We start from the raw sequence: 14,336 nt of genomic DNA on the forward strand, positions 1-14,336 counted from the left end.
CTCCCCCTCCCCCAAGTTAGATACACTGAAAAATTATTTTGTATTTATAAATAGTAAAAAGTGACATTTTGACCTAAAAAGTAATCCTAAATAAGCACCTTAGACAGGAAAATTATTCATCAAGTTGGAGATAGCTAGCATTAGTCAAGTAATTGTATCAAAAAAATCAAGACAGATATTCAGGCAGCAGGAAGGATGCTAGGGATAATGTCTAAACAATGCAAACCATCGTCCACTGCTTGGTGTAAAATACAATCTAACGATGTTGCGTCAAATCAGTAAATCAACAGTAATGGCCGGGATAAGAATTCATTGAACCATAAAAACTGATCTCCAATGTACCTGTGATGAAGCAAAAGCTCCGATATAGTTACGCATGGTCTGCAGCCATCGCATCATGGAGTCGCGCTGTATTTTGTAATCCCCTGACGAAGACCCAAAATGATTGATATGCGCCATGAGAGCATAGGCCGTGCTCTGTACTGCATGTGCGTCATTCATCAACTCCACTCTGGGCTTGAGGTAACGCACAGTGTTCACAAAGTCTGATGGATTCTCACGCACAACATCGTCCGCGAAGTAGAATTCTTCAGCTGTTCATAAAAATGTCATATTTCAAAAATGAGATTTTTAAAAACTACACAATGTAGTAATAAACATGCTTTTTGTTGATATATATCTTTGTTTACTTTAGTAATTAAAACAAAAATCTACCCGATAAGAAATTTCGCATCTTTTTGACAGTATTGCTGTATCCAGATAAAATAGAAAAAGTGTGTTAAACTATTATCCTAGCAGTTGTGTTAACATGTGAAATAAAGACACAAAGCAGGGCTCACATAAATATACCTCAGCCTCCTCAAAGTGGCAACACCAGTACTAACTCTGGGCTGATTACATGAGCGCTCCTATTCTTCAAATAGAAAGGTTGAAAAGTACAATTAAAAATAGCTAACCTTTCTTTCGCTTGGCCCACAACTTATCAAATATGGTGCGACTTCTCTGCTGACTGAGGGAGAGAGCATAGGCTGTGATGGCCATGTGGAAGATCTCATTACTAGCCTCTATCTCCGAGGTTCTAGTAGACAAGTACTCCGATGCCCTCTGTCTGGCTTTCTCTATACAACTTTGTGCTTCCTGTTGTAATAAATGAATAACAAGGTTAAAATATCGACATATTTAAAAACCCAATCCAGAATTTACAGCAACCATTGTTTTTATTTCTTAATAGATGTTTTCTGAAATATTTGAGCTGAGATAGTACAAACGATTCATTGTCACAGGTCAAAGATGGTTCGTAAACGTTACGAAGACTATCAAGTGATCTACTTTAAATATTGATGGTGCTTACAGTCTTGTTACAACAACAAGAACAAACTGATTGACTGACCTGTGAAACATCTGTTATTTTATAGAGTGCTATCAGGACATAAGCCGTTAGAGGTACAGGGTGGCCGGTCAGTTTGGCTTGCATCATATCACTTCTGGATGCCTGAAAGCAGGAAATTCAACAATGTCATTCACATGGAGAAATAATCTATATGTTACGAACGTTTAATACTGCAATCACAGAAATAACACAGACACTCTCTAATCTGTAGGAATTTAACTGTAAATGATGTAATGCTCTGCACTTGATGGCAGTAACAAATTGACTGTTCAATCATATCATCATGTAGGGGCCTGTTCATTTATGCGGAACAACCTGTTCGTCTGTTTTTAAATGTAACATTTTCAGGTATAAATACTAGCGGACCTACAAATGTAAATGCAGGCCTTGCAAGGCTTTGTCAAAGCTCGCCTGAAAACAGCATCAGATTATGACAGAACGAATTTAATTCATAAACGAACAACAATGGTCCAACTGGTTCAACCTTTTGAATCGTGATAAACGAAAGCGGCCCATGACGATTAACTTACATAGTTTCTATCATACACAGGAACTTGATCATCGTAGAACTCTCCAGTGACATTATTCTGTTTCTCACAGATCCACACCACAATTTTGTTGATGAGCTCCAACTTGATAAACAGATCTTTCTCCCATTCACCAAATCTGGCCTCGTGAAGGGTCTGCGCCACAAAGGCGGTAAGCCTACAGGGTAAAAAAAACACAATAGATGCATTCTTTCATTTGGACGGATTGATTTTTTCTACCTGCACTTCTCATGAAAATTCCACCTTACATCAGCCAAACATTGTACTCTCTGTTACATTTTGAAATTTACAGTGGCATTAAATGTTTCGTTTTATTTAGTGAATGTTTTTTCTATTTTCTTTTTTCTTTTGAATGTTTCATTGAACATTCATTTACCCTTTCACCACTGTACGACCATAATGTACTTATCCATATCAATGCAAAGTAGAGTCTACTGCAGTTACAGAGGGGTGAAAGGGTTAATAAGTTACTTTTACACTTCAGCACTATCAATTTGATGAACATCAAAGGATCAAAGGATCTTCTTGTATCAGCCACAAGGTGGCATGTACATGGCCTTCAATATCATCCCAGGGCTGCAGAGAGCCCTGGAGTGTCAAGGATGATTCCAGGGCTGCAGAGAACATGAGAGTGCAAAACCTATGGAATATACAGTATGATGTAAACATTGAATTCCCCATATAGAGACTTACCAGGTGCTTGATCGGTTGTCATCCCTAAACATCTTGAAGGATCCATCTTCTTTCATGTAGCTCAACTGTCTCTGCAAACCTATTAATAGTGGAGAGGAAAAATTGAGGGTAGTTTCAAACCATGCATATTAGACAACTATTATGGTAAAATAATAAAAATTGTAAAATGAGGCAGCAAATAATGTACAGTAAATATAATTAAGTAAGTACCTTTTAATATTTGATTAAGTAATGGCCAATATTTTATACAATTAATTTAATGACCTGGTCATTCAAAAGCACGAATATAACGGTAAAGTGGTGAAATTTGGAATCATTAAATTTACGTAAGAATACATGTATTCTTGTTGTGTTGTATAAAATTGTGTAATCACCGAGTGAATATTTCCCCATCAAAATCCAAACGTGAGATAGTAATTTTTAAATGTGGTACCTTACTTACCAATGTTCATGTAGGAAAGGGTCCGCTTTAGAATGTGATTGGGCAACTGTTGGTTAGCTTTCTTGAATTTTAGTGTGATGAGATTAAAAGCAAAATTAAACATGTTCATTTCTCCTGCTCCATATGGGCGATACATGATGTCTTCTGCTGTCGGGTAATCCACGAAGAAGCCAGGGGTCACAACATCACCTATTATAGTACAAAGTAAACTCCTTTTAATGCAAAGACCCACATTTTTCCATTCCACACTGAAAGATTCATCAAACATGTATCCATTTTTACAGTAAAATAATATATGTATATAAAATTTAGTAATAAGTACTAGTCACCATTAACTGTATTTACCCTGTTGATTATCTTATCAGTCTGCATAAAAAATGTTATACATTGTATGTACACAAAATTTAAACATTTATATAAAACACAATTTATAAATGAAACAGCTTGATTGCAATGCAATAAAACTATTGAATCCAAATTGAATATCAATCCAATCAGGCTCAAAGTTTGCCAAAAAGTACTTAATTATCTTACCAAACAAGCTGAGGTGACCTACACCTGAGCCAGGGACGTAGTTATGGTAACGCTGTTCTGGGGTGATGAACTGGTCGGACACGTTGACCTTGAGGTCTGGGATGATGATGGAGCCGTAGGTGATCAAGTCTATCAGACATGGTGTGTGGTAGTAGTTCAACACACCATCACTCTGTAACAATACACACATAACGGTGTAAATCTCAAGGTAAGATGATTGAAGGTCAACACATTCCGCATTTCTTAAAACACAATAACATGTACCTTTAACCTAAAACAGTAGTCTTATATGAATTTCCTATTGTTAAGGTGAATATACTACTATTATTATTATAGTAAAGATATTACATATTTCCCTCTTAGATAACCTTGACTTAGATACTGACCTTGACGTATTAGGTACTGACCTTGACGTATTAGATACTGACCTTGATGTATTTGATACTGACCTTGACGTATTTGATACTTACCTTGATGTATAAGATACTGACCTTGACGTGTTAGATACTGACCTTGATGTATTAGATACTGACCTTGACGTATTAGATACTGACCTTGACGTATAAGATACTAACCTTGACGTAGACCTGTTTGGTTACAGAGTCCCGCTCCAGGAAGCACCAGGCACTGACAGTGTACGTGAAGTTACCCTGGACCATGTTGGGGACAATGGGCATCAGAATGTCCTTAGACTCCCCAGGTTCCAGCTGCAATCAGAAGGGAATGGTCGATGAAGTACAGGGATAGAGAAAGGGACATAGAAGAGAGAGACGTAGAGACAGAATGAAAATCATCTATCAGTTAATTTTACACCCAACTGACAGTGAAAGGTTATTTTTCTTACTATTTTATTCTTTATAGATATAAACCAACAGACAAAAAGCTGCAACATAAAAGTCTTACAAAGACGATGGTTTGATGGTCACCGTTGTGTCGTGTAGGACTGTATGATGTCACAAAACCCTCCTCTCCCACCAGGACAGAGTCGTAGTCCGGGGATCCTTCCATAGTAACCAGCACCTGAGAAATTCAAATTTAACACTATCATCAAAGTGAGGCTCCTAGATTGCGGTATTGTTTAACTTCATCTTTTAGAAATGCAAAGAAATTATGTCACCTTATTATAAAGTTGTTATAAAAAAATCTTCTTTGAATATTAGTGTACAAAATTTCCAACTTATTTCTGCGACACAGTATAAACATACCTCGATGAAGTCGGAGGAGTACCAGTAGTTAAACACTGTTACTCGGACACCGATCTGCTCCCCTCTGATGATATGTGTCGCTGACTCCACAATGATGTACATGTAGCGTGTAGCATCATACTGTCAAACACAAACGGTAATGAACAAAATCTCACAATTAAATATGCGCTATGAAATTTTAATATCAGGACATTTTGGACTTTGTTATATTTTTATATATTTGGTACAATATTGTTTTCTTTTAAAACATCTGGCTTTAACATCCTTACAACAACTCGTTCATAACAAGGCGGCAAACATTCGTTGCTGTACTATAAAAAATCAAGCGTGTAAATTTTGACACTTGGTGTGACTGTAAATGTAACACTCAAGTAATTTACCCCCTCCCATCCCCGATTTATTTATATACCTGATGTCAGAGTCTCTGACTGTTAAAACCCTATATCAAATACCTTAATCTTATGTCTCAGTTGTTTTAATGGTCTTTAAATAAATTAGCTTGTTGATAACTATCTTGCATTGTTTATCATCATGCAGTGATTTAAAATCCTCATCAAAGACAACATCTGTTTTCTGTTGCCCATCTAGTATAGAAGTTGTAAATCAATATCTGTAATGGTATCTTACCCGCAGAGGTTTCGACATCAATCCCAGGCCAAGACTTCGACTCATTGATATTCCATTGATAACCCAGTTTAGTGGGTATTTAGGAACATTGACACGAAAATCTACCTCTCCATCGGGTCTGTAAGGGAAAAAATCCATGCAACAGAAGTTTTATCAAAAAGAAAACATTTTTAAACGGTAGAAATTATTTTGCAAAGGAAGTATATAATTGTAGAATTCCCTCCCCACTTTAAACTCAACAGCATAATATATGATAATTTTATCTAAGGCAGAATTTGTGTGGTATATTGTTTTAAAGATACATTTATAATCTACAAAGAAACAGAGTCAGAGTCAGTGTCTTATTCAGCATACAGCAGAAAACCCTCAAAAAGAAGTAAATGTATGCTATACTTTGTGTCAATAAGAAGTAAATGTATGCTATACTTTGTGTCAACAAGAAGTAAATGTATGCTATTCTTTGTGTCAACAGAAGTCAATGTATGCTATACTTTGTGTCAACAAGAAGTAAATGTATGCTATACTTTGTGTCAACAAGAAGTAAATGTATGCTATACTTTGTGTCAACAAGAAGTCAATATATGCTATACTTTGTGTCAACAAGAAGTAAATGTATGCTATACTTTGTGTCAACAAGAAGTAAATGTATGCTATACTTTGTGAAGTGTTCCTTCCAGGCCCAACTGCTGTCCTCGTAGAATCTCAGTACACGACTCACTCTGTTGATCATATTTGTTGTCTTGTTGTTGAAACGAGGGTCTTCCTTTGGACCTGAAACAGATTTACCACCACATTATGTATCCACTATAACATAAGTGTACACGCCAAGAGATAATGATATGCAACGGCAAACTTTTTTCCTCATATTATTTTAGTAAAAAATGTCAACTGTCGGTTTTCGGTAGGGTCAAAGTTGAAATGCACTATATTTGGTAACAAATTTGAAAAAAAATAATTCTTAAGTTCCTAAAGGTCTTGTTATTTGATATGTGAGATCCTGAGATAGTAAGCTATCAGGTTTGAAGAAAATGGTTGACCTTGATTGACTATCAAGGTCATAAAGGTCAAATGTCTAAAAACTTATGGCATTTGATTGGCTGGGACATTTATGACTTCCTCTCAAGAACGGTTGCATCAGTTGACTCCTTTCATGGTACAATTGATCCCTATGAGATCCCCAAACAAGTGTTGTTACATTTTGTGCCTATCCGAAAAATCCAAGATGGCTACCCCGACATCTGTTTGGCTGGGACATTTTCGACTTCATCTCAAGAACGGCTCCTCATTTGGTACAATTGTTCCCTATGATATCCCAAATAAGTGTTGTTACATTCCATGCCTATTCAAAAATCCAAGATGGCCACCCTAACATCTGATTGGCTGAGATATTTTTGACTTTTTCTCAAGAATGGCTGCAACTATAGACTCCTAACTTATTACAATTGATCCTTATGAGGTCCTGAACAAGTGCTGCTACATAAGTTGCTGATCCGAAAATTCAAGATGGCCTCCCTTGTCTCCGATTGGCTGAGACCTCTTTGACTTCTTCTGGAGAATAGCTGCACCAATTGACTACTAACTTAATATAGTTGATCCTTATTAGGTCCCAAATAAGTTTTGTTACATTTCATGCCAATCTAAAAACCCAAAATGACCGCCCTGCCATCTAATTGGCTGAGACATTTTTTTACTTCTCAAGAATGGCTGCACCGATAGGCTCCTTTCTTATTACAATTTATCCCTATGAGGCCCCGCATAAGTGTTGTTACATTTTGTGCCAATTTGAACATCCAAGATGGCTGCCCTTGACTCTGATTGGCTGGGACATTTTCGACTTCTTGTCAAGTACGGCTGCACCAACTGACTCCTTACTTGGTACAATTGATCCTTACGAGGTCTCAGGCAAGTGTTGTTACATTTCATGCCGATCCGAAAATCCAAGATGGCCATCATGGCATCTGATTGGTTGGGACATTTTCAACGACTTCAAATAAATTTTGAGCCAGTCAAATGTTGACCAAAATTGGTAGATACATGTGTTCTTGCATATTGTATACCCTAAACTGTCTTTAAATGTCAAAGTGTAGCTAGCAATCATGAAAAACCTGTAAATTGTCTATGACAATTTCTAGTATAAGTTAATTCTTAAACATTTAGAATCACAGCTTTTTATACAATAGAAATACAATTTAAAGCCCCGAAAATTTAGTTTCATTTTTATTAAATCATTCCTAATTATTATTAACTCTTTTTATATATCAGAAATGAAATTATGAGAATGAAAAATCTTCAAGATAATGAAACAATTAGTAATGTGTTGAGAATGTTTTCACGACACTTAATTTTCAATAAAATGTTCAATAAAATGCCTCTGTAAAACTGTATCATTTGGTTTAATTCGTTCCATGGCTGCTCCGATAAATATCACTTACAGTTCTCCTCGTCTGACCAATCACTGGGACAGTCAAAGGTGTTGTCACACGTTTTGTTTTTGTGGTAACATGTTCCGTCAAAACAGGGAATGGTTTCTGGCTCAAATTCACACTGATCTAAAGGGGAGAAAGTTTTCATTAGAAGCTGTGAGCTTACAGCACTGATCAAGTTTGTAACATCAGTATAACTTGATCCAAAATAATGATTGAAGTTGTAACTTATGACAGAACCATTCGCTCCTTGACAATGAGTTTAGCTCTTCCACAATACTGCTTAATTTGTTTAGCAAAATCGCCATGTGACTCTTTTGATGCTATATTTGATGGGGCTTTTCCGTACAAATGAAATGGTCAAACTGGACATTTGGAATGGACTATGAATATGGGGATAGCAAGAAAACATAATTGGCAGTGCAGATAACACATACATTCAATAAATGAAATATTATTCTCAACAATTTGCCGCTTTAATGAAATAAATAAATGTTCAGAAGTTATGACCTGAACAAGCGTTTTAATTATTTGACATTTGATCAGTCAACTTGACCTTGGATTAACATACATATGTTATGTGCTTTCAAGTCATGATTTGTCATGGGATTTCCTGACTGTACAGACCTCTAACTGAATTTCTGATTGCCATGGGTACTTACTACAATAACCAATTCAGTGAACTCTTGTATGTATCAACTACTTTGTTTGGAATCCCAGAACTTACTTGGTACTCTTGTGATGGTGACATCAGAAAGGGCAAGTAGACCAGAGTCCTGCAAGATAACAAATTCAAAACTTCAAAATCTTCAACATGAGAAGTTTCTTGGTCAAATATTTACATTTTTTTTTTCAAACAAAGGTTAAAGACAATTTTTACTAATTATCCACTGGTTTAAGAGGTTGGTAGTAGTTATTAGAGAATCGTCTGTTCCTGTACTTTAAGTACCCGTAGAGACATACCCTGAAGGTGGTGAAGCTGTCAATACCGTAGCCCTGAGCCAGGAAGAATGTGTACTGGTACTCTGTTTCACTGAGTCGCCACAGATGCTGGTAGCTGCCACGGGCAGGGGCGTCATAGCTGTTCAGCTCATCTACCAACTGTAACACAAGGAACAGTTGATAACACATTTGTAACACTTTTGAATGACGGAAAATATAGGTAAAAATTAAATAAAGGAGAAATGATCTTAACCAGAGTATCAACTAGTCAGGGAGGACCTGTTGAGTGTCAGACCATATATATCTATTTCCCATAATTGCAATTCAGAAACCACTGTGACGAAGACCATCTTGGATTGTAGAATGTGGGTTTTTATAAGGCATTACATGTAACTGACAAGTACCGTTTACCACCAAGGATGAAAAAACTCTGACAAAAATGAACAAAACGTATAGCCCGTCAATGTCCCAGATAACCAGAAGTCGGGGGATCTGGATAATATCTGTATTCACATCGTAGATTATACACCTAGTACCAATAGCCATCAAGGATGAACAGAATTGTACAAAAGAAACAAAAGATAAAGCCGTAAATGTTAGCCAATAAGGAGTGACATTGACTTCTGTCCATCTTGGATATCGTAATCCTGCTTACGATTTCATCCTGGTTGGATTTCATTCCATCAATAGAAAAGGTGAGTACATATATAAATAGCAATATTCACATTATGGTACAATATCCATCAAAAAACATTTACAACCAAAACGCCAGATCAGAAAAAGCAATGCAATGCATTTAGAATAAATATACATTTCTCTTTTCAGTAAGTGACATTGAAATTAGGAACTTATGAAGTCTTATTGGTGTCTCACCATGTGAAATTTGAAGATTTTTAAACATCTGGATCATAAGATAGTTTCCCAAAACAAAAGTGCAGACAGATGAAAAGACACCATGATTGGCACCCACATCATGAGACAGAGTCCTTATAATACAAAAAATTGCAGTTACAGTTATTGGTACATTGTAACGTAGCATATAATATTTATGTTTCCTGATTTTGTACTTACGTTGTACTCTGTGAGTCCATCATTAATTCCTCGTGCGTACAGATCACTAGGCATGGCAGCAAACGCCATATAGGAGCCTGGGTCAGAGGTCGCCATGATCTCAACAGTGTCTCGAGTAAAGTCCTTCCCACGGTTTATCTTTGCTCCAACCTGTAACAACACAAAACAGGACCTACATCATCACGGTAAACATTTTTATATCGGTACAATCTAAATTTAATACAGGGAACCGCTCTCAACATTTTTGCAGGATCATAAATTAGTGATTTAACATATTAATTTAACATAAATTGCCTTCTGATTAAGAAAAAGATCGGGACAGATATTGGATTTGTTGGAACAAAATCTGTTATGTTTATGTTTCTTTCCATCGCATATATGTTTTTACAGTTTTTATGGATGTCTGTATCGAATGTACATGTGACAGTTGCTTTTCTAATTATGCTATATGTGCCATTCCTATTGAAAAAAAATCAATGTTTCAAATATTCTTACCTGGTTGGATTTCATTCCATCAATAGAAAAGGTGAGTGTGTCGATGACAATCTCCTCAGGTTGACCAGAGACGTAGTAGACAACTATACGAGCGGTTGGTATCATTTCTATAGATAGAGCAATGGAGAACGTCTTCCTACGGGACTTCATCTCCAGTTCCTCACCCACAATGATATTACTCCCAGCAACAATCTACACAGAGGATTGAAAGGGGGGTAAATATTGAAGATATATGTACAAACTTTCAACCATAATGTAGACATAACACAGACGAATGGTAACCACTTCTAACCATACTGTGTAACAGTAGCTGAGGGTTGGTAACCACTTCAACCATACTGTGTAACAGTAGCTGAGGGTTAATGGTAACCACTTTCAACCATACTGTGTAACAGTAGCTGAGGGTTAACGGTAACCACTTTTAACCCTACTGTGTAACAGTAGCTGAGGGTTAATGGTAACCACTTCAACCATACTGTGTAACAGTAGCTGAGGGTTAATGGTAACCACTTTCAACCATACTGTGTAACAGTAGCTGAGGGTTGGTAACCACTTTCAACTGGTACTGGTAATAGAGGATTGGTAAACATCTCAAAGCTTTGAAATCTTGTTTTTTATATGCATGGTCATAGTGGTTGTATTGATGTGGATATGTGAAAATTAACTTAATGAAGTGTAAACCTACCATCTTACACCAAAAATCTGCTGCAATATGAGCTAGTTAGAAATTAATGTTAAACTGTGAAAGAAAGAAATGTACGTCACATTTTAAAACGTGAAACATCTAAAATATTAACATAAAGTTACAGTGACTACATTCATCATATAAATAGTAATTAGCTTTGTTGTTAAATCGATCCACAATAATATTCAATTACTCGAGAGACATGAATGCTTGTTACTTTATTTCCCAAAAATGTACAATTATTATGGTCAATCTCCAGTTACCTCATTTGTTTGCTATAACTAACTCATTCACCCCTGAAGACACAGTTGAACTCTTCAAATTCAAAGGTTGGAATAGTTCATTATGAAATTTCAGAGGTGAATGAGTTTACAATCATAACAACGTTGACCACAAAATTAGATAACGTTAACATACCTGGTAATATATCCTAGGTATGTAGTTACTCGTCCTCACATGGAAAATCATGTACTCATTGATCTTCGGAGTTTTGGTTGAGGTTGACACCGTGATGAAACTGTTGCTTGGGGAGTAGAATTTAGTTGCCATGAGTTTTATTTCAGTACTCGGGTCACCATCATACTGGGCCTGGAACAAAAGATATCCAATATATTCTTATGTCTAAAGTAAAACCGCTAACAGGGTCTGGATCAGGGACAGAAGACATCAAATACATTCTGAGTTACCCGGTAAACATGTCTACAGTAAGACCTCTAACAGGGTCTGGATCAGGAAGCGACAACATCAAATACATTCTCAGTTACCTGGTAAACATGTCTACCTGAAGACCTCGAAAAGGGTCTGGATAAGGAAGCAAAGACATCAAATACAATCTCAGTTACCTGGTAAACATGTCTACAGTAAAACCTCTAACAGGGTCTGGATCAGGAAGCGACGACATCAAATACATTCTCAGTTAAACATATCTACAGCCCATTATGAATAACTCTCTCCCTAATGGGTATCTACGACTGTCATATTAAATATCCTTTGGCCAATAGAAGAAGATGTTATCAGAACCTTGATATGGGCACATTTGGCCTTTCTATGACAATTAATATAAAGATATCTTTATACAGGAATTGAATCTATCATCTATCTGAAAGCAACTATTTCAGCAAACAGCTTTCTGTTAATATGGTGAATAAGCAATGATGACAGACAAGTTCAGAAAATTAACACCTGCATGCTTTTATTTATCTATGTTCACCATCAATATGTTTTACCCAGGGTCAGGAAGTTCTACATTTTGAAAGGAAAAACACTTACCAGTAATGTTCTATTATTTCAGATTTGCAGCTGATGTTTTTCACTTCATTACCATTAAAGTACCTGTTTTCATGACTATGAAATCACCTGTTGCACAATGAAGACTTACAGTTAACTTGAGGGCAGAAAGCTGTTTATCAACCGGGATGGAGAACTGAACAATTCCTTTCACAGGTGTCTTCATAAACTGGGCACCAGTGAACACTGGGGTGCCTCCTCCTCCTCCAGTGCTGTAGCGTGGCTCCAGAGTAAGGCGGACATATTTGGTGGAAGTCACAGGGGTTCCATCATATTTCATAACAGCTACCTGTTAAACAATGGTACAGTGATTACGTTGTTGCTAGATCAACTCATCCATTTTATCAATGATTTCAAAATCATTATCAGTTTATTGTTCTCAAGCTATCCTAAAAATGATGGATTCATTTAAAATTCTTAAATTTCTATAATGATGAATTTATCATAAAGTGAAACTTATTATCGCTCATTAGGGTTACCCAAGGTGCATGTCTAGAGCTGCCCAATAATTGACAAGTGTTTTTAAGGCCACAAACAGATCTGAACCACTCGGTCACCAGCTGGACATTTCTCTGCAGCCATTAGTCCAGTCAAATAAGTGCTACAGAGATAAATAAACTGTATGTCAGCCGATTCATTATTAACAATTCTTCTGAGATCAGTGGATTTCCTCACCTGTACCGACATCACAGTGTCCGGTTTAAATGTGCGGACCTGGTCGCCAATCCACTGAAGCCGTGTACGGGAGCTGAAGATGGTCGTACTGGCATAACCCTCCTTAGTCATACTGTAGAACCAATCGTAAACCGAGGCGTTGAACTGAAGCTCAAAATCAGTCAACGCTGTCCAGCCTACGTACTGAGGCCAGTAACGGCGCACTCGCTCCAATATATCAGCCATATTAAAGTTGAATGCAATTGGACCTTTCACCTAAAAAAAAGCAAACGTATTTGTCAGGTAGGTGCATCGTGTGAACCTCAGTAAGACAGTTGGAGTTGTTTGGACTATGAGAAAGGAAAGGAGGACTAGTTGTAGTGTTTTTGCAAGACTTAGATAGAATGGATACATTTACATGGTAATATACTCTATTTGATCCTGTTTGGGCACAACAGAGGTAGGTCTTAAACATGGCGCCAACAGTTGTGTATAGAGTTTTAAACTAAGTAGGGATACAGAGGTACCCCAACAAGTAACGACTGGTCATTACATCATCTATTAACTCAAGTTAGTTAATTTTCAAATTCTATGAAGACTCAAGGTTTACCAAGTGTCTTTTTTCTATTTGAAAAGTAACTAATGATCGTTTGAGATTGACCAATGAAACCATGTCCAGGGTGTTACACACTTGTGGGCAACCAAACACTCCTAGCAGGTTTATATAATGAGTCAGGAGTGAGGAAACATATAGTGGTTGTGGGAGAAACACTTACATAGTCATACACTTGAGTTATCATGATGGGGATTCTCAGGGCCGGATTGGTGTTCGTAACATCTGTGTTTAAATAACGAGGGTCTGGTGGAGGCTTGACACTGAGTACCACAGTGGCGTTCCCTTCCACAGGTTTACCTGTCGTGATACTGCCAACATCAATTAACAAACGTTAAAATACAGAACTCATCTTTTACATTAAATTATTCATTTTTATATATTGATTTGATAATTCTTCTAACACCAACTTTTACACTGATGACAATGGAATATTCCTGAAAGGACTTGTTAACCAAATGTTTGTTTTTAACATCAGTTTCCATTATTTGTTTATTTCATGACATAAATTTCTTCTTTGCTTTGCAACAACTCAAGCCCACTAGTAGGTAAAATGTTTTTAAGTTAATTACTTAGCACTGATGACACCGCCAACGGTAGCAAGGTTGTCCATGATGTACGGTTTGACGGTCATGTTGACATCAAACCTGGGGTCCCCTAGACAGTGCAAAACAATTGTGTAGTTAACCACATAAACAACTTAGTTTTCTTTCTTAAAATAAATGGA

At 36.8% G+C, this 14,336-nt stretch overlaps 1 protein-coding gene across 1 annotated transcript in view; it reads right to left on the bottom strand.

The window, feature by feature from the left end:
* LOC110453604 (CD109 antigen-like) overlaps nt 1-14,336 on the bottom strand; it is a 29,146-nt gene that overhangs the window by 8,867 nt on the left and 5,943 nt on the right. Inside the window, exons 9-30 of the mRNA XM_021502607.1 lie at nt 14,182-14,266; nt 13,773-13,920; nt 13,018-13,272; nt 12,434-12,631; nt 11,473-11,643; nt 10,371-10,562; nt 9,876-10,025; nt 8,826-8,963; nt 8,590-8,638; nt 7,872-7,988; nt 6,096-6,210; nt 5,440-5,557; nt 4,813-4,932; nt 4,511-4,627; nt 4,183-4,314; nt 3,608-3,779; nt 3,074-3,262; nt 2,632-2,710; nt 1,921-2,095; nt 1,391-1,492; nt 957-1,137; nt 343-593 (exon numbers count right to left, since the gene is read on the bottom strand). Of these exons, the coding sequence (XP_021358282.1) occupies nt 343-593; nt 957-1,137; nt 1,391-1,492; nt 1,921-2,095; nt 2,632-2,710; nt 3,074-3,262; nt 3,608-3,779; nt 4,183-4,314; nt 4,511-4,627; nt 4,813-4,932; nt 5,440-5,557; nt 6,096-6,210; nt 7,872-7,988; nt 8,590-8,638; nt 8,826-8,963; nt 9,876-10,025; nt 10,371-10,562; nt 11,473-11,643; nt 12,434-12,631; nt 13,018-13,272; nt 13,773-13,920; nt 14,182-14,266 (3,254 nt within the window). The remainder of the gene's footprint in view (nt 1-342; nt 594-956; nt 1,138-1,390; nt 1,493-1,920; nt 2,096-2,631; nt 2,711-3,073; nt 3,263-3,607; nt 3,780-4,182; nt 4,315-4,510; nt 4,628-4,812; nt 4,933-5,439; nt 5,558-6,095; nt 6,211-7,871; nt 7,989-8,589; nt 8,639-8,825; nt 8,964-9,875; nt 10,026-10,370; nt 10,563-11,472; nt 11,644-12,433; nt 12,632-13,017; nt 13,273-13,772; nt 13,921-14,181; nt 14,267-14,336) is intronic.

Source organism: Mizuhopecten yessoensis, unplaced genomic scaffold (genome assembly GCF_002113885.1).
Source record: "Mizuhopecten yessoensis strain PY_sf001 unplaced genomic scaffold, ASM211388v2 scaffold7473, whole genome shotgun sequence".
In the NCBI taxonomy this organism is placed as follows: domain Eukaryota; kingdom Metazoa; phylum Mollusca; class Bivalvia; order Pectinida; family Pectinidae; genus Mizuhopecten; species Mizuhopecten yessoensis.